Source organism: Tachysurus vachellii, chromosome 7, assembly GCF_030014155.1.
Source record: "Tachysurus vachellii isolate PV-2020 chromosome 7, HZAU_Pvac_v1, whole genome shotgun sequence".
Lineage (NCBI taxonomy): Eukaryota > Metazoa > Chordata > Actinopteri > Siluriformes > Bagridae > Tachysurus > Tachysurus vachellii.
Window position 1 is genome coordinate 23,486,672 of NC_083466.1, and position 22,913 is coordinate 23,509,584.

The 22,913-nt window shown below is 36.8% G+C and overlaps 2 protein-coding genes across 4 annotated transcripts in view; both read left to right on the plus strand.

The window, feature by feature from the left end:
* Positions 1 to 22,913, plus strand: part of LOC132848014 (uncharacterized) — an 82,311-nt gene that overhangs the window by 30,759 nt on the left and 28,639 nt on the right. The gene's annotated exons all lie outside the window — the stretch shown is intronic.
* Positions 11,999 to 20,135, plus strand: LOC132848012 (uncharacterized). Its single transcript, XM_060873518.1, has 5 exons — positions 11,999 to 12,244; positions 12,634 to 12,957; positions 17,056 to 17,328; positions 19,732 to 19,815; positions 19,927 to 20,135. The coding sequence occupies exons 1-5, from the start codon at positions 12,190 to 12,192 to the stop codon at positions 19,986 to 19,988; spliced, it is 798 nt and encodes a 265-aa protein (XP_060729501.1). The 5' UTR covers positions 11,999 to 12,189; the 3' UTR covers positions 19,989 to 20,135.

Consider the following 22,913-nt stretch of genomic DNA (forward strand, 5'->3'; position numbering starts at 1 on the left):
GTACATGTATCATTTTAATACCTGGGCCTTGATTGGTGCATTCTATTGAGTTGGGTAAAATTCCAGGGATCTTTTACAAGACTTCTACATCCTCCTTTACTTCCTGTCTGAATGCCAGTAACTCACATCAGCTCCAGAAAATTAGCAAGCAGACGAGGAGAAATGTGGTCAAATTTATACATATGGAGGTATTCATGTTGGCTGAAATGGTCCTGATCTGAAAGCAGTCCTGCTGTTTTCTCTGATAATGCTGGTGAATGGGAAGTTAATGGGAAGTGAAGGGTACCATTTTTTCTCCAGAAATTTAAAAAACACTGTTGCCCATTTATAAACACTACATGGCAGCTGGTTTCTGCTAAATCAGCGGTCGGCAACCCGCGGCTCTGGAGCTGCAAGTGGCTCTTTCATCCCTCTGCTGCGGCTCCCTGTAGATTTGGAAAATAAATATTTAATTCAAATTTATTTTATTTTAGTTAGTTACTTTTTAAACTAAAAACTACTTACGACTTGCGAAATCCGACAAACAGAAGCAGACGCAGTTTTGGTTTGCTGCAGCCGGCAAGTTAAAATTTTAATGTAATGAATACGAAGAGGAGACATTTTATTTGAAAGTAACTTTCAACCCAGCATCTTTTTGTTAAGGGTAGTTCAAACTGTGCAAAATATTTTTGTTTGCCTGAAATAAAATTTTGTTTACTTGGTAGCAGTTCAATGATTTCATAAATGCAACACAGTACAGTTTTTTCTATACTTTCCATAAAGGTAAAAAACGATATATGCAGTGTTATCTTCATTTTAGATGTCAAATGGGTTTTGTGGCTCCCTGTGTTTTTTTTCTGTGGGAAACTGGTCCAAATGTCTCTTTGAGTGTTTAAGGTTGCCGACCCCTGTGCCAAATGTATTCTGTATTCTGAGGATTGGTGATTTTGATTTATATTTTGACTCTTTACCCTTTCACTTATCTGTTGTTTTATTTTTTATATAGATTTTTCATATTTCATTCCGTGTTTTTTTGTAAATGTTTAATTGATACAATATTTCATGTAATAACTAAACAGTCATAGTTTACAAATGAAATAATATAATAATTCTACCAAGTACTAATGCATATGCAGCATTATTTTTCTTATCTGCTGATAAATTGCCTTCAATATATTGCAATAAAGAAATACTATAATAATAATTGTTTATACATGTAAAGATAATCTGATGTAAATATCCTCATCTGTTCACAAGTACTCAGTCTGATTACACAAACCAAATTACATGTAGTCAATTACAACACATGATAATGTATGCAGTAAACAGGGCATTGATTTTGTGCATAAACAGATGAATGTGAATAATGCGAGAAATCACAGGGAGCGGTAGAAAACAACTAAAATCCTGTGTGACCTCCAGATGAGTCAGATAAACTGCAGAGTAAAACAAATAGACTTTATGAATAAAAAAGGAGCAAAATACTGCAGTGGTAATGTAATCAGTTGATGCAACAATGGAAAATAGTCAAAATCCAGAGGTTTTCTTATCAATTAGCATTTGTCAGACGCTTATAACCAGAGTGACTTACATTTTATACAACTTAGTAATTGAGGGTTAAGGCCTTTGCTCAGGGACCCAGCAGTGGTAACTTGGTGGACCTGGGATTTGAACCCACAACCTGCAGTAGCACAGCACCTTAGCCATTAAGATATCACATGTAGTTAGAAGGGTATGCACTGTTGTGACCCCTAATCTGGACTAGAATATCCACCAGTAAGTCAAAGAAGTGCAAAGATAAGAATAACAATAAAAGCATGCTGTGTCCCTGAAGTCTGAGTGTAAATGAAAATATTATTATAATTAAGAAAAATTTAAACTATACACTGAACTGAATTTTCCTGCAAACAAAACAAACCAAAACAAAAACAGAGCTCATTCCTCAGTTACAACATGCTGGCTGTCATGATGACCTGTGAAAGAAGGACAGTGAGAAAGAAAAGTATATAATTAAGACAGAATACACAAAACACTTCTGTTTGTGCTGTTATATGAAAATAAACTATGAAAAAGTTGCAATGAGGCCTGACACGTTAAAGAAAGACATGTGAAAGGTCCACAGACCGAGTAAGTTCCTGTTATTAGTTACATTGCACTGTAGCTATAAGCAGAGGTTTCATCACCATCCTGTCGATTTCTTTCAGCTAATAATAAGATGAAAATTGCAGATTATGTTACTAAGAAAACAGAAAATGACAAGTCCTCTGTCCAGAAGCCTTTATTGGCCATGGTTCAAAACATTCAGACTCATAGTTCAAAACATTCAGTTTCAAAGCACTGACACCAAAGATTTCTTAAATAAATCTTAAATAAGTCTGTGGGAATGAGTTACTATAGAAATGATAATGTATTATTATTAGAGTATCAAATCTCTCAAATCTTAATATTACTTCTCTCAAAGCTGCCCCATGAAACACATCCACATTAGGTTTTAAATTATTATATACATGGATAATAATTAACAAGAATTAACCTAATGTTTTATTTCTGGATTATTTAGCATTTTTTTGTATTCCCTCCCTGAGCTCTGAAACATATTACACAGAGAATGATGGTCACTACAAGATATGGACAGGCTGCCACTAGATTTACTAAGGCTGCGCAAATTTGCATAAAATCCCTGGACCTCACACCTCCTAGGACCCCTACAGCTCCATTGTTCTCCTGCTTTTGTTGTGCAAACACCCCCATCACCTGTGAGGCCTGGCTCATTTGCATTTGTTCACTCAGAGTAGCTCAGATCCAAGGCAAGCCAAACCTCTGTGTGTGACATGGAAACCTTCAGAAAGGCCTGCCGTATCTATACAAAATAGTCTGTTTTATTTATAAAAAATTGTGTGCTAAGGTTTGTCATTGCCATAGTACATATGATATTTATATAACCCTTGTGCAGACCTGGGGTCTATTTGACTCATCTGGAAAGTTTAATGTGTCATAACTTGGGTTTACACATATACACATGCACACACATACACACACACACACACACACACACACACACAAATTGGGCATTGCATTTCATTAGGCCTCCAGAAAAAAAAAGCCACACATTTGTAAATATTTCACACTTTTGATATGCCTTTGCCTAGCAGAGGGCAAAATATGATCTACGGAAATGATGCTACACACCCACCCACACACACACACACACACACACAGTCAAACACTGTTCAAAGCAATAATGCCCAATGACGCCTGAGATAGGCACAGGCTCCCTGTGACCCGAGGTAGTTCGGATAAGCGGTAGAAAGTGAATGAATGAATGAATGAATGAACTAGGTTACATTCAGATTCTCCACACACTTGCTTATTGGTTGGAGACAAAGATCAAGTTACTGTCCAAAATGTAAAATGTAAATTTTTTAGAATGTATACTTTTCATTAATATAATGGTGATTCTGTGTAATTTCTTCATATATGCAAAAGTGTGAAGACAAAACTTTTTTTTCCTAGATTTTAAAAGAGAATTGTATATACAATTGTGCATGGTTGTCTCATGGCTACTGCCTTTACACCAATCAAATTATGGTTGCAGGGTGTGACTAAGTCAGTAGCCATTCAGCAACTTACATTTAACCTGTTAATTATGCATGCAGACATGCAGAGCCGATCGTGACCTCCCTGGGGCCCTAAACAAAACTCTGCTAAGGGGCCTCCTACCTGACCCCTTGAGCCATGTAAACCATTTGCCACACATTCACACTTGTCACCCCACTGCTCCCACTACAAACCTCCCTCCTTTTAAAAAAGTTTTCTCCATCTCTCAGTCAAAGAGTAAAACAATGGTTACTACTAGAAATCACACTCTTAATATTTATATTTTAAGTATTGAAAACTGAATTCTTAATATCAACAATCCATATCATGTGAATGTATAAAAGCTAAAATGGCTTGCCATACCGTATCACTGTGTTTTATAGTATGCATGAGAGCGATACTTGATCCCTGATGGTTATTATTTACGGAGGATGTGCATTCATATTGACCTGGCATTATGCCCATTCCAATGTAAATCCATTGGTTTCCATATTGCATTAACGTTGTTGTAACCTTGATTGAGAGACTATAAACATTGTCATTTAGGAGTGCTATCACGCTACTTTTTGTACTGGTCCCCACACAGATGTTGCTGCTGGAAAGCCCGGGTGTCATTTCGTGCACGATTGCACGCACATATGAACGCATGTTCACGTGCGGCACGGTTATAGAGCTGCCGTTTATAAACACCGTTGCCCTTGGGCGTTTATTCACGCGAATGTTCACGCAATAAATTGTTGTGTGACAGACAGGCCAAGAGATGCACTGGCAGCACTGCACAGCTAATTTAGCTATACTAGAGACAGAATCACATCAACTTAACTTTACTATTATTTGCTCTTGCTGACATCAAACCTGAAGAGAACACAAGTTTACCTGATTGCTGTTCTCGCATTTCACTCTCATTTTGTTTCTTTTTTTTCTTTTCATGGCCAGATAGATAGCTCCGCTTCATATTGTCATCTACACAGTAAACATTAACATGCGCTGTAAAATGAGGCAGGGGGAGGCGGGGCCTTGCGTAATATGCGGGGCCCTACGCAACTTGCGTAGTGAGCGTATAGGGCCGATCGGCTCTGTAGACATGCATGTTGCTCCTTATAAGCTGGTGAAGTCTATAGATGCCATCATGTTTTAGTTTGTAAAAACTACAATCGGGAGAGTCGTCTGACATTTTATCTTCTGGTCAAGTCTCATTGTTAGGCCTACATGTAAGTATGTTTTGTTTTGCTTTTAATAATAATATTTTAACTGTAGCCTATGGTTTAGTTAGTAATTATTCCTATATAGCTGTTCAGACTGAAGGATATTAGGGATATTGATTTGTGAATTTAAGACATGATGTGCTCTATATATGTAGCCTATTCATATGGGGCAGTCCATCTGCTGTTAATTTAGTTTGATTAAATAATATAAAAATAAGATGACGCAATTAATCAATTCATGAGGGAGTGTGAATGTTATATTTAAAGGGAATGTTTTTTAATGTCATTTGCAGGCTCTTAACATGTTAATGACGAGTGACTGACATTCGCAACAACATGTTAATGACGAGTGACTGACATTCGCAACAACATGTTAATGACGAGTGACTGTGTCGGAACTCAGAGCCTGCCTCCGAGTGGACACATCGCAGGGTGAACCACACTTTTAGACTTTTAACCGAATATTAACTATTTAAACTAAACTTTACTGATAACACTATAATTGATACAAATAAAACAATGAGAAGACTTTCCAGACCTGGATGAGAATGAGCAAACTTCTTTATTGCAGCCAACAGTTCCATTGAGCTCAACAGAAGTCAAAAGCAATCAAATGGAAAAAAAACAAGCGAGCATCCCCCTGCAACCCAAAAAGTTCGAACACAAAAAAGCAAGCAAAAAAAGGCCCCCTCCCCATGAAATCTCCTCAATATATACCCTGGCATCTCTAGATGCCTTCTATTCAATCAGGTAATGGCTCCTTATTACGTAATCCGCCTGACCTTTCCAAATTCTCCTGACTTCACAAAATCTCTAAGTGACTTCCCCTTATTTCTAAAAAAACCCGTCTGCCCTTTTAATTTTCCCGTATTACAAGAGAAACAAGTCTGCCTCTTATTTTTTTCTGTTGTTTTTCCAGACATACTTCTGCATTGTTATTAAAAAATATGCTTCATTGTTAAAAATCTTGTTTAAAATGGGCTCCAGAGATCTTTTTGTCCCTACCCCTCCTTGTAATTAACTCAATCTTCCATAACACAGATGTCTTGTGTATTAATCCTCTTTTACAGCTTACAATAAATAAGTTTCCTCATTTCATTTCTTGCTATTCTATACTGTATGATTTCTACTGATTATATTTACATTTACATTTAGAGCATTTAGCAGACCAGGCGCCCTTATCCAAAACGACTTACATTTTATCTCATTTTTATACCACTGAACAATTGAGGGTTAAGGGCCTTGCTCAGGGGCCCAGCAGTGGCAGACTGGTGGACGTAGGAATCGAACTCGCAACCTTCCGATCGGTAATCCAACACCTTAACCACCAGGCTATCACATCCCTCATCCCTGATTATATAATTGATTATATGTTATCTTTATGAGTTTGAATTAAGATAAAAGTTCTCGATTATATTGGTTATGTTGTATTGCTGTTTTTGCTAAGCCCTTGCTGTTATAATGTTGCTTTGTATATAAGTGAGTTCTATGTTGAGTCCTTAAGCTTACTAAACCTCTGTTATGATCTCAGTCTGTCACTTTCCAGACTGGGCTTGCACATGCATATTTTAAGCCTTAGCTTTCTACTAAAGGTCAGGTTCCCCTTTTCCCTTAGACCCTCAATCTCAGAATCAGCAGGTCCGTCGAGCTGGTCGCCTGATTCAGCTGTCTCTCCCTACTCCATACATGAGGCCTGTTTCAGCTGAACTTTTGAATTTCACTTCCTCACACATTGTTGATCAGAGAGCTCAGACTGACTAGGCCTGATAGCACTGAGTCTGGTTAGTTTACAACAATATCACATTTTTCATTTTTTTATTTATCACAATAAACTTCTTTTCTTGTTTACACTTTGACTCAGGTGTGGCCATTTACATGTTAGTCATATATTACCTTAAAACTATTACAACATCTGGGGCCTACAACCTCGCCTACGTATGTCTTATGACACCAATTGTAATATTTTGCAAGGCTTAATACTTTACTGTGGTTATAGTATTGTAAGGAGTGATACTTTAATTATTTTTACTAAGATTTTTCACAACAACTGACATTCGCAACAACATGTTAATGATGAGTGACTGACATTTGCAACTATTTAAATGCAGAAGAGTCTCGTAAATAGTAACAATGCATTCCATTAAGTGCTAGAACAATAAAAAATAGGCATTTAAAGGGTGTTAATTTGCTATTTGATGTATTAATCTATAAAGAATAATAAAAGTAATTCAGCTATTTTAAGAGATTAAAAAAAATAGAAATTTTATAATTACTTAATAAATGTGATAATAAACCATCAATAGAAATCATCAATACAATAAAGAAAATAAAAACACAAGTAGAGCATTTAAAAAAATCAATGAATGCATTCATAATTAAATATGGGAATGTCATGTTGGAAATTAGGGATGAGCGAGTACAGCATTATCTGTATCCGTATCTGTTAACCATATGAATTATCTGTATCTGTATCTGTACTCGGAGTGGGTGGGGCCTAACCCGGAAGTAGGCGGGGTCTCGAAATGGGCGGGGCTTTAACCGGTAATAATTAATTTGTAATATTTATAACACTAGCTTACTACCTTTATGTTTTTATATAATACAGCAAAAACGTGTCAGACACTCAGTGTCTGGTTACTGGTTAGAGACAGCTGAAGGTTTAAAAAAGAAAAAAATCTCCGACAGGCAGAGACGCAATGCGAGTCGCATTCTACCAAGCAAGCACCACGTCTGAACGAACCCATGTTTACCAGAACTCTACTGGTTAGTAAGTACGTATTATTAACGTTACAACCCGAAGTAAAAAGCTGAAGAAACCCTAAACGTTAATGGAAAAGACCCGCGAACCCGAGTGACTGAGGGAGAGACAGAGAGCTGTTCTGTGTGTGACTGTGAGTGAGCAGAGCGAGACACAGCAGCACAGTACATCAGTATGTGTGTAGGGGAGGGGCGCTGTGACTAGCCTATCACTGTAGGGGAGGGGCGCTGTGACTAGCCTATCACTGTAGGGGAGGGGCGCTGTGACTAGCCTATCACAGAACGCTGACACAATCAGCTACCCAATGATGATTTTCATTCAATCCGAGCACAGATATTGACTCGTATTACTCGTATAATACTCGTACTCGGCAGAAGTGCTTTATCCGTACCAGATACTCGTTTCAGCCGAGTATCCGTTTCATCTCTATTGGAAATACAATTTCAAAATATAAATTAATAACTGGATTTACAAAATGAATGACGATTTTTTTTTCTCTGCTGATTAATACACATTCATGTATATGTATAAAAAAGAGGGGACATATGGTCACCCTATGTATGAACAATTATGATTTATCATTATAACATTTGATATTAACTTATTAAAAGAATTGTCTCTGGTAACTAAATGGTATTGTTTGCAACAATAATGCAATGTATAAATTTACTTTCTTGTGAGTTATCAACATTAATGAAATAACAAGAAATATAATCAATCTGATGAATAATTGTAATCGATGGACAGCCCTAATTAATTTGTTTTAAGTGTTTGTTTAAAGTGTGAACTGTGGCTTTACATATGTAGTGCCGACTTCTCTTTTTGCAAAAAGATTTTATTGCACAAACTGAAAGTATCTTGACGAAAGGTTTGAAGATTTGTCTGTTCCCTTTTTTTTTCCAGAGAGAAAATTTTACTCGAAATGGGTAGAGTTAAAAAAGGACAGTGGATGCAGAGGAAAGACATGTGTGCAATGGTTGGTGGCATGGACGCTTTGGTCAGAACAAAGAGCAGTGTTAACATTTCAAAGACAGATACAGGTTACTCTTCAAAAATCTGGTCTAAACTCTCTCAGAGTCTGTTTGGTCAAGATCATAAGAAAAACCATCATTGGCAATGGATGATGTGGACCACAAACCGAAATGGAGTAAGGGACTTGGTTACTGAACAACAGACAAATGATCCTCAGGTAATGAACAATAAAGCAACTGATTGTAAGTAAGCAAACAGATAGTAAAACTGAGGAGCCATCAGTATTCAAGACAGACAAAAATGATGAAGAAAGACATGTTGCAGAAGATGACACATTCTGTTGTTCATTGCAGAATATAGTTCAAGTGGAGGAAGCCATCACAGATGTTGAGGTACAGATCAAAGTGATGGAGAAGTTAAACAAGAGAATGTGTCATTGCAGAGTGGAGTCCAAACTGAACATGGAAAAAGATGGAACAAAAAACAATGGAGAAAGATGCCAGTGTGTTCAAAAAGTTTCATAATTACAGTGAACAGAAAGAAATGGCAAACAGTTGTTCCACTGCACGGTTCTACACAACTGAGACAACCGTGTACCCATGTATTGTACAAAAGTTTCAGAAAGAAAAATCCCTGTTGTACCCTTTCCTTCAAGCGCCAGCATATTAAAACTCCGTATTTAGAATTAAAATTAGTCCGTATTTAAATATTACAGCAGTTTGTACATTCCCTTCCTGCAGTGCAAAATACTTTTTTAGAAGGAAAAAGGAGCCAGTGGGAAACAACCCAGTTAAGAGCTCTGTGCTACAACGAGGACATATTGCACACAAAAAAGTGAATGAAAATTCAGATCAGCAACAACTGCAAGAAGAGGGAGAATTGCAAGAGCCCTACACAAAGGAGTTAGCCAATTCATCTACAGTAAACTTAAAAAAACACACATTCCTGAACTAATTTCTGGAAACATAAGACGAAGTCTGAACAAAAATGTTCTAAAAGTGATTAGTTCAGAGTTTAGAAAGAACAAAAGAATGCATGATGACATGTCCATGGAGATGTACCTCACTCAAAATATCATCAAGGAATGTGACACCAAATTTCACAAAATGCCTGGGTACATACAGAACTTTCAAGTGGACCCCTTCAGTGTACATTTGTACACGGAAACAGGTGTAAGCATAGTTGTGCAACACCTAAGAAAGAAGACTCCACTGACACTATACCTTAATGCTACAGGAAATGTTGCATCAAAAGTACCTGGACAGACCAAAAGAGTACTTTACTACTCTCTCACTCTGCCTGGATGTGGTGAGAATGCTCCTCTCCTCCCTGTCTGTGAGATGCTGACAAATGAACACTCTATATCACAAATCACATTCTGGATAATGCAGTTCGTCCGAAAACTCTCACAGTACACAAAACTATAATCTACAGATTATAGCTGGGCACTGCTCCAAAGTGTTCTTCTGTCGTTTAACAGGGAGACCATTGTCAACTACTTGGACAGGGCTTTTGACATTTGTTCAAAAAAAAGGCCAAATTTTTGTGGTTGACCCCATGCAAGGGTCAAACGAATCGAAGGACTCAGAAAAGGCCTGTTACAAATTTGGGTAATAAAAGATAGATTATGGAAAATAGGTGAAATATATTAATGAGGTAAAATTAAATGAAAATCACTATCATTTTATATTTTAGAAAGTATTTCAAGATGCGTAGAAATCGACTTGGAAAGGAGGACTGAGTGGACATCAGGTGGAAGCCTGGAAAAATTGTCTACACCTTTCAAAAATATACCACCAACTGTGGAGTCTTTGTAATGGAGGTAATTCTAAAAAACATATTAAGATAGATGTGACAACATGCACTGTATTTTTACTGTATAAGAGACAGTACATGTGTTATTCTATCCGTACAGATGGCCAAGAGGACAGTGAAAGAATTCCCAAACATTCCACAAATGTTTGAAATTTACCTGTACCCCAAAATAAGTGTTGTAGTATAACTATCAGGACATCAGTGATGTGTGATCTGAGTTTAGTGACAGTACAGTGTATTACAGTGAAGTTATTGACTGTTATTTTGTTTTCGCTTTTCAGGTTTTGCACATTGCAGACGGTCCCTTGGAATCTGTCTCTTAGGTGTTCGCACATAGAGAATGCCTCTCTACATTATTACGATAAAAAAGAGGTGTTATTTGTGTAAAAAGAGCGTTTAGCTCAGGAGTTATTGACTAGAGAAATTCGAATCTGTGAATATGTGGCCAACTTTACTTAAGTCAATAAAAGAACCAAAAATAATAATTTAATTCAATGAAAATCCTTTTCGACTATTAACAGTTCATGCCTTGGAGTAGAAAAAGTACATAAAGAAAACATATATTCAAACTCAGTTTGCTACACTCTATTTCGTTTCATAATGTTTCATAATGTTTCGTTTCATAGTGTCTTCTTATGTTATATTCTTTCATTACAGACACGTTAGCGCCACACACAAGACAAACAGGTCTGTCCTTTATATTCGTGAACAGATAATCTGCCTCCTACCTGTCCATCTTTTGATTGGCCATTTTTGTGGAGAGTGGAAGTAACTTGCCCGATGTGACTGTAGCATGGTTGTTAACGACTGTCAACAGAGAATGAGGGACGCTTGCTGTTCGTGACTACACGTCAATACAGTGGCAAGGCATTCTGGGATTTGTGGTATTAGCGGAGCATGCGGCTAGCCAGCTGTAATGCACGTTTGATATGATCTCGCGGGCCAAATATAATTACACCTTTGGCCCGCGGGCCTGAGTTTGACATATGTGGTCTAGAGTCACCCAAATGAGGATAAGTTTCCTTTCAGAGTCTGGTGCCTCTCAAAGTTTCTTCCTCATATCATCTGGGTGTTTTTTTTTACTTCCCATTGTTGCCTCAAGCTTGCTCATTGGGGATAATTTTTATTCTATGTTTATATATTTCTGTAAAGCTTCTTTGAAGCAATGTCCATTGTTAAAAGTGCAATAGAATGAATGAATGTCAATGCATGTGGTGGGAGTTGGTGTGGTTTTGTTTCAAGAGGAGTCTGCTACTTCTTTAAGAGGTTCTCTACAGTGCCTTAGAGAAAGAGACTTTATTGCTAGTAATGGCACTTAAACAGTTTAGGTAGGAGGTAGCTGTCCTCTTTATGTATATATTGACCACAACCCTCACATTTTCTCTTTCATGCATTTCCAACCTGACAATTTGCTGGTCAGTGCATCTACAAGCTGATGCTGACAGTAATTAAACTTAAACCTACTCTGACTACAGGGTGAAGAGCCTGTGGATAAAGCTGGAGATAAAACTCTTTTTTCTTTAAAACGCTTTTTGTCTCCATGCTGCTAAGGCTCGTTTTTCTGACCATTTCCTCAATATTTCATTTTGTTTGGCGGTGACAGTAACTGACTTCCTTTTTCTAACTTCCGACTTTCAATTTCCGACTATCAATTTCACATGAGCAGCATAAATATAAGTGTTTAGTAGTTTTAGGTTAGAAAAGGTTTAGATAGATTGTTTAGTAAATCTGTTAATAGCAATACAATTTTTATTTATCAATTTTTCATGCTTTGTCAGACGGTTTCTCATACGACTGTAAGACGTTTAGAATTTTTTGAAGAGTAGGCTGAAGCAGCTTTTCTGTGGCCGTCCGAGTTAAACAATGCTTCAAAGTGCGGCTGTTCCATTACTCTGTTTGGTGGTGTGTTTCCATCAAGGTAGGTCTAGTTTTATAATTAATATTATTTTCAATTCTTTTATAAACTTTTATTACTCACCAAGTGTTTAATGATTTACCATGTGTTAGTTACAAATGTTGAGTGAATAGGGTGGTTCCTTGAACATACTGAATAAAACATGTTACTACAATTTCTTGAAGGAAACACTTTAGCAAAATGTTTTCCCTTTTTTTGTTTTCATTTTCCATTTTTCATACATAATATGTAATTTATTCTGAGATACTTAGTTCTAACCTTTTTAAGATTAGGTTTTACAATGTATTAAGTCAGTTATATGGTGGTGGCTGTGTGGATTAGGAAGTGCTGGAATTTTTTTTTTTTTTTCAAAAGTCATATATTTATGTAAAATTTGTTTTTGCTTATTTCAGCAGTTGGAGGTGAAGCTGTGAGGAGCGTTATTGGTTATATCAGTGAGTCAGTTGTGCTGAGGTCAGGAGCTGATCCATTATGGACTCTTAAAACTATCCAGTGGTCGATCTATGAGAACTTTACTTACATTGCAACCTTTGACAACAATGAAACTAGTGATGATAGGTGGCCACAATTCAAGGACCGACTTGAGCTCAATAAAACTTCAGGAGATTTAACAATTAAACATTTAAAGTCTGGAGACTCTTTGGCATACACTGTGACTCTTGAAGGACAACACATTACAGAACAGTTATCCAACACTCTCCAGCTGTATGTTCGAGGTGAGAATTTTCTTTTAAATCTACATTCTTAGTTTAGCAATTCAAAATTATAACCATAACCAGACTTCTTAAATTGGTCAAAACTTTAAATATTTCTCTTTTTATTTACTGTATATCACTTATTAAATTAACTAAACCTTTTTACAAACCAAAATTAATTTTTTATATCATTACTAGAGATGAGCCGGATACTTGGCTGAAACGAGCATCCGGTACGGATAAAGCACTTCTGCCGAGTACGAGTATTATACGAGTAATACGAGTCAATATCTGTGCTCGGATTGAATGAAAATCATCGTTGGGTAGCTGATTGTGTCAGCGTTCTGTGATAGGCTAGTCACAGCGCCCCTCCCCTACAGTGATAGGCTAGTCACAGCGCCCCTCCCCTACAGTGATAGGCTAGTCACAGCGCCCCTCCCCTACACACATACTGATGTACTGTGCTGCTGTGTCTCGCTCTGCTCACTCACAGTCACACACAGAACAGCTCTCTGTCTCTCCCTCAGTCACTCGGGTTCGCGGGTCTTTTCCATTAACGTTTAGGGTTTCTTCAGCTTTTTACTTCGGGTTGTAACGTTAATAATACGTACTTACTAACCAGTAGAGTTCTGGTAAACGTGGGTTCGTTCAGACGTGGTGCTTGCTTGGTAGAATGCGACTCGCATTGCGTCTCTGCCTGTCGGAGATTTTTTTTCTTTTTTAAACCTTCAGCTGTCTCTAACCAGTAACCAGACACTGTGTGTCTGACACGTTTTTGCTGTATTTCATAAAAACATAAAGGTAGTAAGCTAGTGTTATAAATATTACAAATTAATTATTAAGCTACACACACACACACACACACACACACACACACACACTCACACATGTGTTTTTATGGTGTGGAAATAAAAAAATGAAAAAAAAATCACACCGATCATAAAAAAATTAAAAGTTAAAAATGAAAGTTATGTTGTTCATTACATTTTACTTCATAATTGCACTGCATTGTTTTGTTTTCATTGTTGCAAAACTTGTTCTGTAATATAGTTTGTTTGCTATCGTGATCAAAACCATTGATCTGAAGCTCAGTCCTGATGCTGTCCTGTAAATATTTTTCTAATCAGCAATAAATATAACAATTTCTGATCAACCCATATCAATTGCATGCTTAAAATAACATACTGGTTAAAGCCCCGCCTACTTCCGGGTTAGGCCCCACCCACTCCGAGTACAGATACAGATACAGATAATTCATATGGTTAACAGATACAGATACAGATAATGCTGTACTCGCTCATCCCTAATCATTACACAGTACCTAGCAGGAACACAGTGTTAATATAGCATTTATCCTAGTATTAGTAGTAGTAGTAGTAGTAGTAGTAGTAGTAGTAGTATGGATTACCACTTATTGTTATAGCAGATTGGCAAAGTGGGTAGCATTACCAGCTTTCATTTATCTTTTTAATGTCTTCCATCAGTATTGAGTTTTTCCACATTACCCATTATCTGGGACTAACCACACCTGAAGCAGTGATGTCATCTGAATTGCTAAAAACAAATATTCTTTCTTACATTAGCTTACACAATTCACTATTTAAAACCTAGTTGTGTGACTTTGTTCAAATAGCATAGCAAAGTGTTTTTCCAAAAATGTGGTACACATTTTATGGTTTCCATTAAACATAGCTTTATCTCTGAACGTCAGAACTTTTTCCACATGAATTATGATATAACAACAAACAAAACCCAAGTGAAAAAATAGTATAAAATAGCAAAACTCACATCAACATCGTTAGTATTTGTTACAAGATCTTCTGCTTGTAATACAACATTCATTATTTGTGGTAAAAGTCTACCCCCATGGCACATTTTGATCTGCCAATTTTATTCCACTCTTTCTTGCAAATAATAAAAATGCTCCAGATCAGTAAACTTGCAAGAGGACAATCCTGTGCACAGTCATTTTTAAATCATTTGTTTTCAATTTAGGTATACAATGGATTAGATAGGATTTAGAAATAGCCTTCAACAAGGTTGTTCCAACATGTTAATCACTTGTGTAACCATTTTTGTTTATTTGAGTTTGTGCTTTGGGTTGTTCCTATGCTGTAAAATAAATCTTTTGTTTTTTGTTTTGTTTTTCTTTTCTAACAGAGGCTAACAAGTTTTATGCCAAATTGATTGGCAGTAGGAGCTATTCCCTTTATCTAACTAAAGTCCTGGTCCCAGATTAAGGGACATGCCCATAGCAAATAACAGAAAAAAATAAGTGGGTTTGAATTATTATTTTGTGAGAAAGAGTTTCTCATAAAGAGATATGGTCAGATGCAATTTTGGGGGAGTATCCTGGTTTTGTAATGTCACAGTGGTGCTCCATTTTCTTCACTCGTTGAAGAATGTTTTGTAATATTTTTGTACCCTGTATTTTTGTGGCGCTGTTCAAGATGCACTTGCTGATCTAGATTGATTAATGTCTTTTAGTCAGGAAGTCCTAAGGGAGGTGTTCAGGCCATGCAGGCTCAGCTTTTGAACGGGAGATGATGGACGATTGTGTTGAATATTGAACTGGTCTATGAACAGCATTTGTATTTTTGTCAATGTGTGTAAGGGTCAGATGGAGGGTGGTTGCAATGGCATCATTAACAACAAAGCTGGCAGCCATGTCTTGATTGTCTTCATGATGAGCCTCAAAGTACTTCATGATGATGGATGTGACTGCAAGGGGATGATAGTCATTGAGGCATGACACTGAGGACTTCAGCACCGGGACAATGGTAGTGGTATTGAGGCATGTTAGAAGGACATAAAATGAGCATAGAAGTCGTTCAGTGCATCTGGAAAGGAGGCATCACTGTCACAGACAAGTGAAGTTAGGGCTAACTTGTCACCTGGTCTTCAGTGACGCACACACCTTTGCATTAAACCATGGCTTCTGATTGGCACATGGTAATGATCTTCGAGACAGTCACCTCATCGGTGCTCTTCCTTATGTTGCTGGTCACTGATGCTATGTGTTCCTCCAAGTTGGAGGAATAGCCATTGGTTGCAACCTCCCTAAATACGTGCCAGTCACTGTACTTAAAACAGTCCTGAGGAGCAGAGATGGCTCCTGCTGGGCAGGTTTTTACCTGCTTTAGTCTGTATGCTGGAATTCACCTAATAAAGATGTAGTCTCAGTAACCGAGACAGGGTGGGACTATGCACTGGGGATGTTTGTGTAAAATCCACATTCTGATGGAATTTTTGGGTGAACTGATATGAGATTTTATATTTGAAATCTTCTGCGATAATAATCAGTCCGTCAGTTTCAACATTTTTTATTTTGCTAACAGCCCCATAGAGCCCCATTAGTGTTGGGGGAAAGTAAACTCTGACAAAAAACACAGTGGTGAATTCCTGTGGTAAATAGAATTAGCTTTAAAATAGGTTGAGCAGTAATTAGAAACAAGCACAGAGTACTTGTTCTTTGCAAACACAAAAGCCACCACCACGACCCTTACCGCACAGTGCTGCATTTCTGTTAGCACAAAAAAGGTAAGCCCATCAAGTTAAATGGCAACATCCGGAACTCTGTCGCTGAGCCACCTCTCCTTGAAAATTAAGACACATCAGTCTCTAAACTACCCTCCCCTCTCCCTGCTACCAGCATTAAGTGACACAGATGACTGGAGGCCTGGTCTCTGCAGTAGTCAGATGTCATTTATCATTGTATTGCTTCCTCTGATTGTTTCTTCCTTTCCATCTAAGGGAGTTTTTTCCTTGCCAGAGTCGCCTCAGTCACACTCAGTCGCCTCAGTCACACTCATTGAATCTTTGTATAATATTAATCTTTGTATAATATTCCAATTAATCTTTGTTAAAAGTGCTATTCAAGTACATTTGAATGGAATTATGTTGTATTTCCACATTGTTGGTAACAACTTCCCTAACCAGACAAACTTTTAGATGTCACAAAAAGATACCTAGAAATTCAATAAAATTATTTTCCTCCTGGATTATGTTGAAAGAAGACTTCTTTCCATCATTTTTAAACCACCCTGTTGTCATTGGCTAATAGTCATTGGATATTATCAGATGTTAAATTGATTTTTTGTTATTTGATCACAATTGCAGGACCTTTCCCTGGGCCCAACATAACTCTGCTGCACAGTTTGCTGGATGAAGGGACATGTGTAATCAAGCTTAGGTGCTCCCACAATATCAGTAACATTTCTCTCATGTGGAAACCTGAACATGTCTTTAATGAGAGATTCTGGAGTGACCCTCCTAATGTCACCAGGGAGTCAGAGTTGTGGACAGACTTCAGTAACAGAGATGTAACCTTCTTCTGCATTGCTACTGATCACAATCTCTCTAAGTCGAGCCAACTGAGAGTGAAATGTCGTGGTATGTTTTCCAAATTCATTCATTCATCAAGTCAAGACTATTCATTAGCTGTGCTCACTATTATAAACATACAAATAATATTTACAGTAAAGGAACTGACTTATATATATTTATGTGTGTGTATATGTACTGTATATGTATATATGTAAATATATATGTGTATATTGAAATTTATACTGAAATGTATACTGGAGAAATGATACTTTGCTACAATGTAAAGTGTGAGTAAAATGTGAGTGTACAGCTTGTATAACAGTGTAAATTTGCTGTCCCCTCAAAATAATTCAACACACAGCCATTAATGTCTACACAGCTGGACACAAAAGTGAGTACACCCCTAAGTGAAAATGTCCAAAATGAACTGTAGCTCCCCAGTGCCAGCAGCACTCATGCAGCCCCAGACCATGACGCTCCCACCACCATGCTTGACTGTAGGCAAGACACACTTGTCTTTGTAATCCTCACCTGGTTGCTGCCACACATGCTTGACACCATCTGAACCAAGTAAGTTTATCTTGGTCTCATCAGACCCCAGGACATGGTTCCAGTAATCCATGTTCTTAGTCTGCTTGTCTTCAGCAAACTGAGACACGGGTGTTGGATCGTGAGCCCCGGATAGCAAATAAACCAGCTACAGTCAGGATTGCTCTGGTAAATGCCAGATCGCTGATAAACAAAACTTTTCTCTTAAACGACTTTTATACCTCAAATAACTTGGATCTACTGTGCGTGACTGAAACCTGGATGAATGAGGGTGAGTTAAGCCCGTTCTCAGAGGTTTTACCGTTAAACTGTGGCTTTCTCAACTCTCCACGACTTACAGGACGGGGTGGAGGTGTTGCTATTATTTTTAAGGAAAAATTAAACTGCCGGCGTGTGATGTGCAACACGTACTCAAGCTTTGAGCTGATTGCGTTTGAACTTAATTCGACCTGACCCAGTGCTATGTGCTGTGATTTATTGTCCTCCCAAATACCATAAAGACTTTATAAACGACTTTTCCGATTTTCTGGCTGAAATCATGCCGAAATATGACAGAGTTTTAATCGTTGGAGATTTTAACATCCATATTTGTTGTCTCTCCAAACCGTTGTTTAAAGACTTCCTAAATCTCACTGAGTCGTTTAACTTAATGCAGTTTGTGGCCAGCGCTACACATGAGCACGGACACACATTAGATCTGGTCTTATCATGTGGTCTACCTGTTAATAATGTTAATGTTTGTGATGCTACTTTTTCTGACCACATGCCTGTTATTTGAGATTTCTTGTTTCTGTAGTCCTAAACCATGTGCCCCTGCTCGTCGCTGTCGCTCATTTAACTCTTTAACTGCAAAACGGTTTACTGATGTTTTTAAAAGATGTTTTAAAAAGCCTTCTCAGTGTCCACTCACCATTATAATACTGATGAGTTAACATCATTATTTTATTCTTCTTGTGAGAATGCACTGGACATTGCTGCCCCTTTCAGGACAATGCGTGCTAAGCCAAAATCTGAACCATGGCTGAACGACACTACCCGTGCTGCAAGGCGTGAGTGCAGGAGAGCTGAACGCCAATGGAAAAAAGATAGGCTGCAAATTTCGTCTGATATCTTGAAAGACAGCTTGTTCAAATATCAAAAAACTGTAAAAACGGAAAAGTCAAGGTATTTCTCTAATGTCATCGCAAAAAATTCATTTATTTGAAGTTTTTATTTATTTATTTTATTATTATTATTTTATGCTTTTTAGTTCTATTGTTTATTTTATATTGTTTGTACAGCACTTTGGTGAACACCTGCTGTTTTTAAAAGGTGCTCTATAAATAAACTTTGATTTGATTTGACTTTGATTTGATGTCGAGGCCTGTTCTGAGTGGAAGCTTTCCTGTTAAACCTCTGTATGGTCTTGGCCACCATGCTGTAGCTTAGTTTCAGGGTCTTGGCAATGTTCTTATAGCCTACGCCATCTTTATGTAGAACAAAAATTCTTTTTTTCAGATCCTTGGAGAGTCATTTGCCATGAGGTGCCATGTAGAATTCTAGTGACCAGTATAAGAGTGTGAGAGCAATAACACCAAATTTAACACACCTGCTCCCCATTCACACCTGAGACTTTGTAATACTAATGAGTCACATTACACTGGGGAGAGAAAAAGGCTATTTGGGCCCAATTTGGTCCTTTTCACTTAGGTCCACTTTGTGGCCAGCAATTTAGACATTAATGGCTGTGTGTTGAGTTATTTTGAGGGGACAGCACATTTACACTGTTGTCCCCATGTTTTAACATGCAAGAAAATAAAAAAACAGGAAAGGGCAAACACTTTATATAGTAAAGCCTGGTTCTATAATGTTCTGGATATGACTAACTTAAGAGATAATGTGTTAATGTTTTTTTTCAATTGTCATGTCCTTCTTTTCTAGAGACAGGTCCATCCAAGAGCTGTTGCATATGGTTGATTCTGAGCGTTATTTGTTTATTTTTTGCAATATTATGGATATTTAGAGGTGAGTGACATGCACATCCATATTTTAAAATATAACTGTTATATTACATATTGTGATTTCTGTTTTTATTAACATTTATGATTTTTTAAAAATCTTTTTCTTCTTTTAAAGGTCACATCAGGCAATGTGTTACAGCCTCTTGGAATTTCATGCAAACTAACAATTGTCCATAATTATAACATTTCTTTGGTTTGATTAAATTTAAGAATACAGATGTTATTGTTGTTATAAGTTTCATGTTATTGTTAATGTTATAAGTTGTGAATATAATATTATGCATGTTTTTTTTACTTTGACCAATAAAATAAGGACAAGTATGCCAATATTATAACAATTATTTATGATCTAAGATAAGTGACATCAAAAATACAATTGTTTTGTAAAAGTATAATTTGTTTAAAAGTATATTTGTAAAAAAAAAAAAAAAAAAAAAAAAAAGTAAAATATATCAAATAGCTGTGTTTAAATGTCCAGTAGATAATAGTTGATTAAATATAAACACACATTTATTAATTACAATTTTTATTTGTTTGTATTAAAATTTTTATACAGTAATGTACAATGTACAGTTCAATCTGTAATACTTGTAAGGATAAGCAATGTAGCCTTTGTTGTTTACTAGCCAATATTTTTATCTTCAAAAACAAAGGCCAAGTGGATAAACAAATTGGCAATTAAGTGATGAACTTGATCTGCTGGATTAGCTTCGAGTAAGCCCTACCATCTCCTTAGGAGAGACTGTTTAATGTTCATTAGCATGAAACAGTCTTTCCAAAGGAGATGGTAGCTTCCAGTACATTTCCTGTCTAAATCTATCATGCAGTAACAGTATTATATGATTAATCAAGCATGCTTTTATGATGAACTGCATACCCATTTATTGACTAAATGCATGAAATCAGGGCCTTAGACCTGAGAGGTACTTTTATCAACTAGGTCATTAGACATAGACAACAGATTATTACTACAGGAAACATCCCATGCTGAAAACTAGTGAAGTACCTGGTCATGATGACCAGATCAATTAGAAGTTATCAGATTGCTCAATTAAATACATGGATTTGCATTATATTTAATATGATTTTGTGTGAAAATGAGTGTATTTTAACTGTATGACTATACAGTGCTGTAGTAGATCCATGTACATGATAATGACATTAATATCCTGGCCTCAGACACATTTAGGATTGCACCTGAAATGGCCCTTAAACATGACATCAGGGTGACATATGAGAAAATATTTGAACAAAAGAAAGAACAGTACATACACAATAAATGATAAAAGTATTTTTTCTTTTTCAGCAAACTTGCTGGTATGGTGAGGATGAGGTAGTGCTGACCTTTGTCACCTTAGCTTAAATAGTCTGTGTAGACACAAATGGGGACAAAAAGAACCACAGTGTTTAGAAGAATACTTTTACCATCAGAATGTCATTTGTGCTCAAGACAAAAAAATAACAGAAATGTACTTAAAGCCTGCCAGAAAAATAAGTTGTACAAATGATCAAAACCCTTAACCCTGAAATAGTTTAGCAAAACCATTTAGAGCATTTAGGAAGCAATTCAAAAGTATAGTGAAGGTTTCAGAGACTATCTAGGTAGTCTTAGAGATATTACATTATCGGTTTCAGTTAAGCCAGATGTAATACACACTTCAGAGAAGTAGACATTTAAAGAACTACAAAGAGCTTTAGATGTACTGGTGCACTGTTATTTCCAGTTATAAAGACAAATTCTACCTGAGGTGAGCACAAGGTAACTGTTAATCAGGCAGCAAACACTAAAAGATCGAGAAAGGATCTAACGCAGATCGAGGGGGTGGCCACATTATGTGAAGACAAAATCATTTCAAAGATAAATCTTACAAGATATGAGATATTTGTGTGAGACAACAGACAGGCTCCATGCTAGACAGCACATAGCAGCAAACTGAAAAAGAGACTTCAGAGCTTACAAATAATCAGGAAGGTTCATAATCACAAGGTTTCAGAGCAAGCTGGTACACTGGGATAATATGACCATATGGAACATCCAAAGCTACCAAAATGTATTTTTTTGGTTTGTGATTCTTAAAAAGAGTAACCAAGCAACCTTCAATGAATAAATGAAAGTGAAAGTGACGTGACATACGGCTAAGTACGGTGACCCATACTCAGAATTTGTTCTCTGCATTTAACCCATCCAAAGTGCACACACACTGCAGTGAACACACACACACACACCGTAAACACACACCCGGGACAATGGGAAGCTCTTTTATGCTGCGGCACCCGGGAAGCAGTTGGGGCGTTTGGAGCCTTGCTCAAGGGCACCTCAGTCGTGGCCGACCTGAGATTTGAACCCACAACCTTAGGGTTAGGAGTCAAACCTAAATTAACCATCAGGCCATGACTTCCCCACAATAAATAACCTAAGTACCACTATTGTGTATAGTTATAGATTGTTATATCATAAACAACATATATATATACACGACAACATATATATATATATATATATAATGTTGTCGTGTATATATATATATATATATATATATACAGTTCCTCAATCCTAAAATTGGTTTAAGCAAGGCTGTGAATGTATGATTTCTACTTAACAGCACCTACCATTTCAGGTGTCTTTCTTAGGTCATCCACCGTTTCATACAATGTCGTTCCGTTATTAACACTGTCTGAGCGTTTCTGTAATGCAAAACAAAATCAAATTACACAGACTTTATATAAAGCCAGTTTGCATTAACTGTATTTCCTGCCAAAATTACTTTATAGGCCTGAAATTAAATAACAAACAAGACACAAAAACAGAAGAAATAAAAAGTAAAATACATACTTTCTGAGCAGTGGCTCTAAAACCAACACATGCATACACTGTTGGTCCACTTTCTGCAACACTGCAAGCTGTCAGTAATATAAAAAAATCAATTATATTAATAGCTAAAAATAGTAACTAAAAACTTAAAAACTAAAAAGCTACCACTACTAGCATTATTTTTGAAACATCATTTTTGAAACTTCATCATTGCATCGATATTACATCAGCTATATGGTAGTGTTCAAAGGGTGCTGATATTAAACATAACAGTCCTGGTACATTGCACT

What these genes read in the sequence shown, in the direction of transcription:
- LOC132848012 (XM_060873518.1), top strand. Translation starts at nt 12,190, where the DNA reads ATGCTTCAAAGTGCGGCTGTTCCATTACTCTGTTTGGTGGTGTGTTTC. An exon ending in TCTCCAGCTGTATGTTCGAG is followed by an intron (nt 12,958 to 17,055) that starts GTGAGAATTTTC and finishes TCACAATTGCAG; the next exon opens with GACCTTTCCCTGGGCCCAAC. An exon ending in ACTGAGAGTGAAATGTCGTG is followed by an intron (nt 17,329 to 19,731) that starts GTATGTTTTCCA and finishes CTTCTTTTCTAG; the next exon opens with AGACAGGTCCATCCAAGAGC.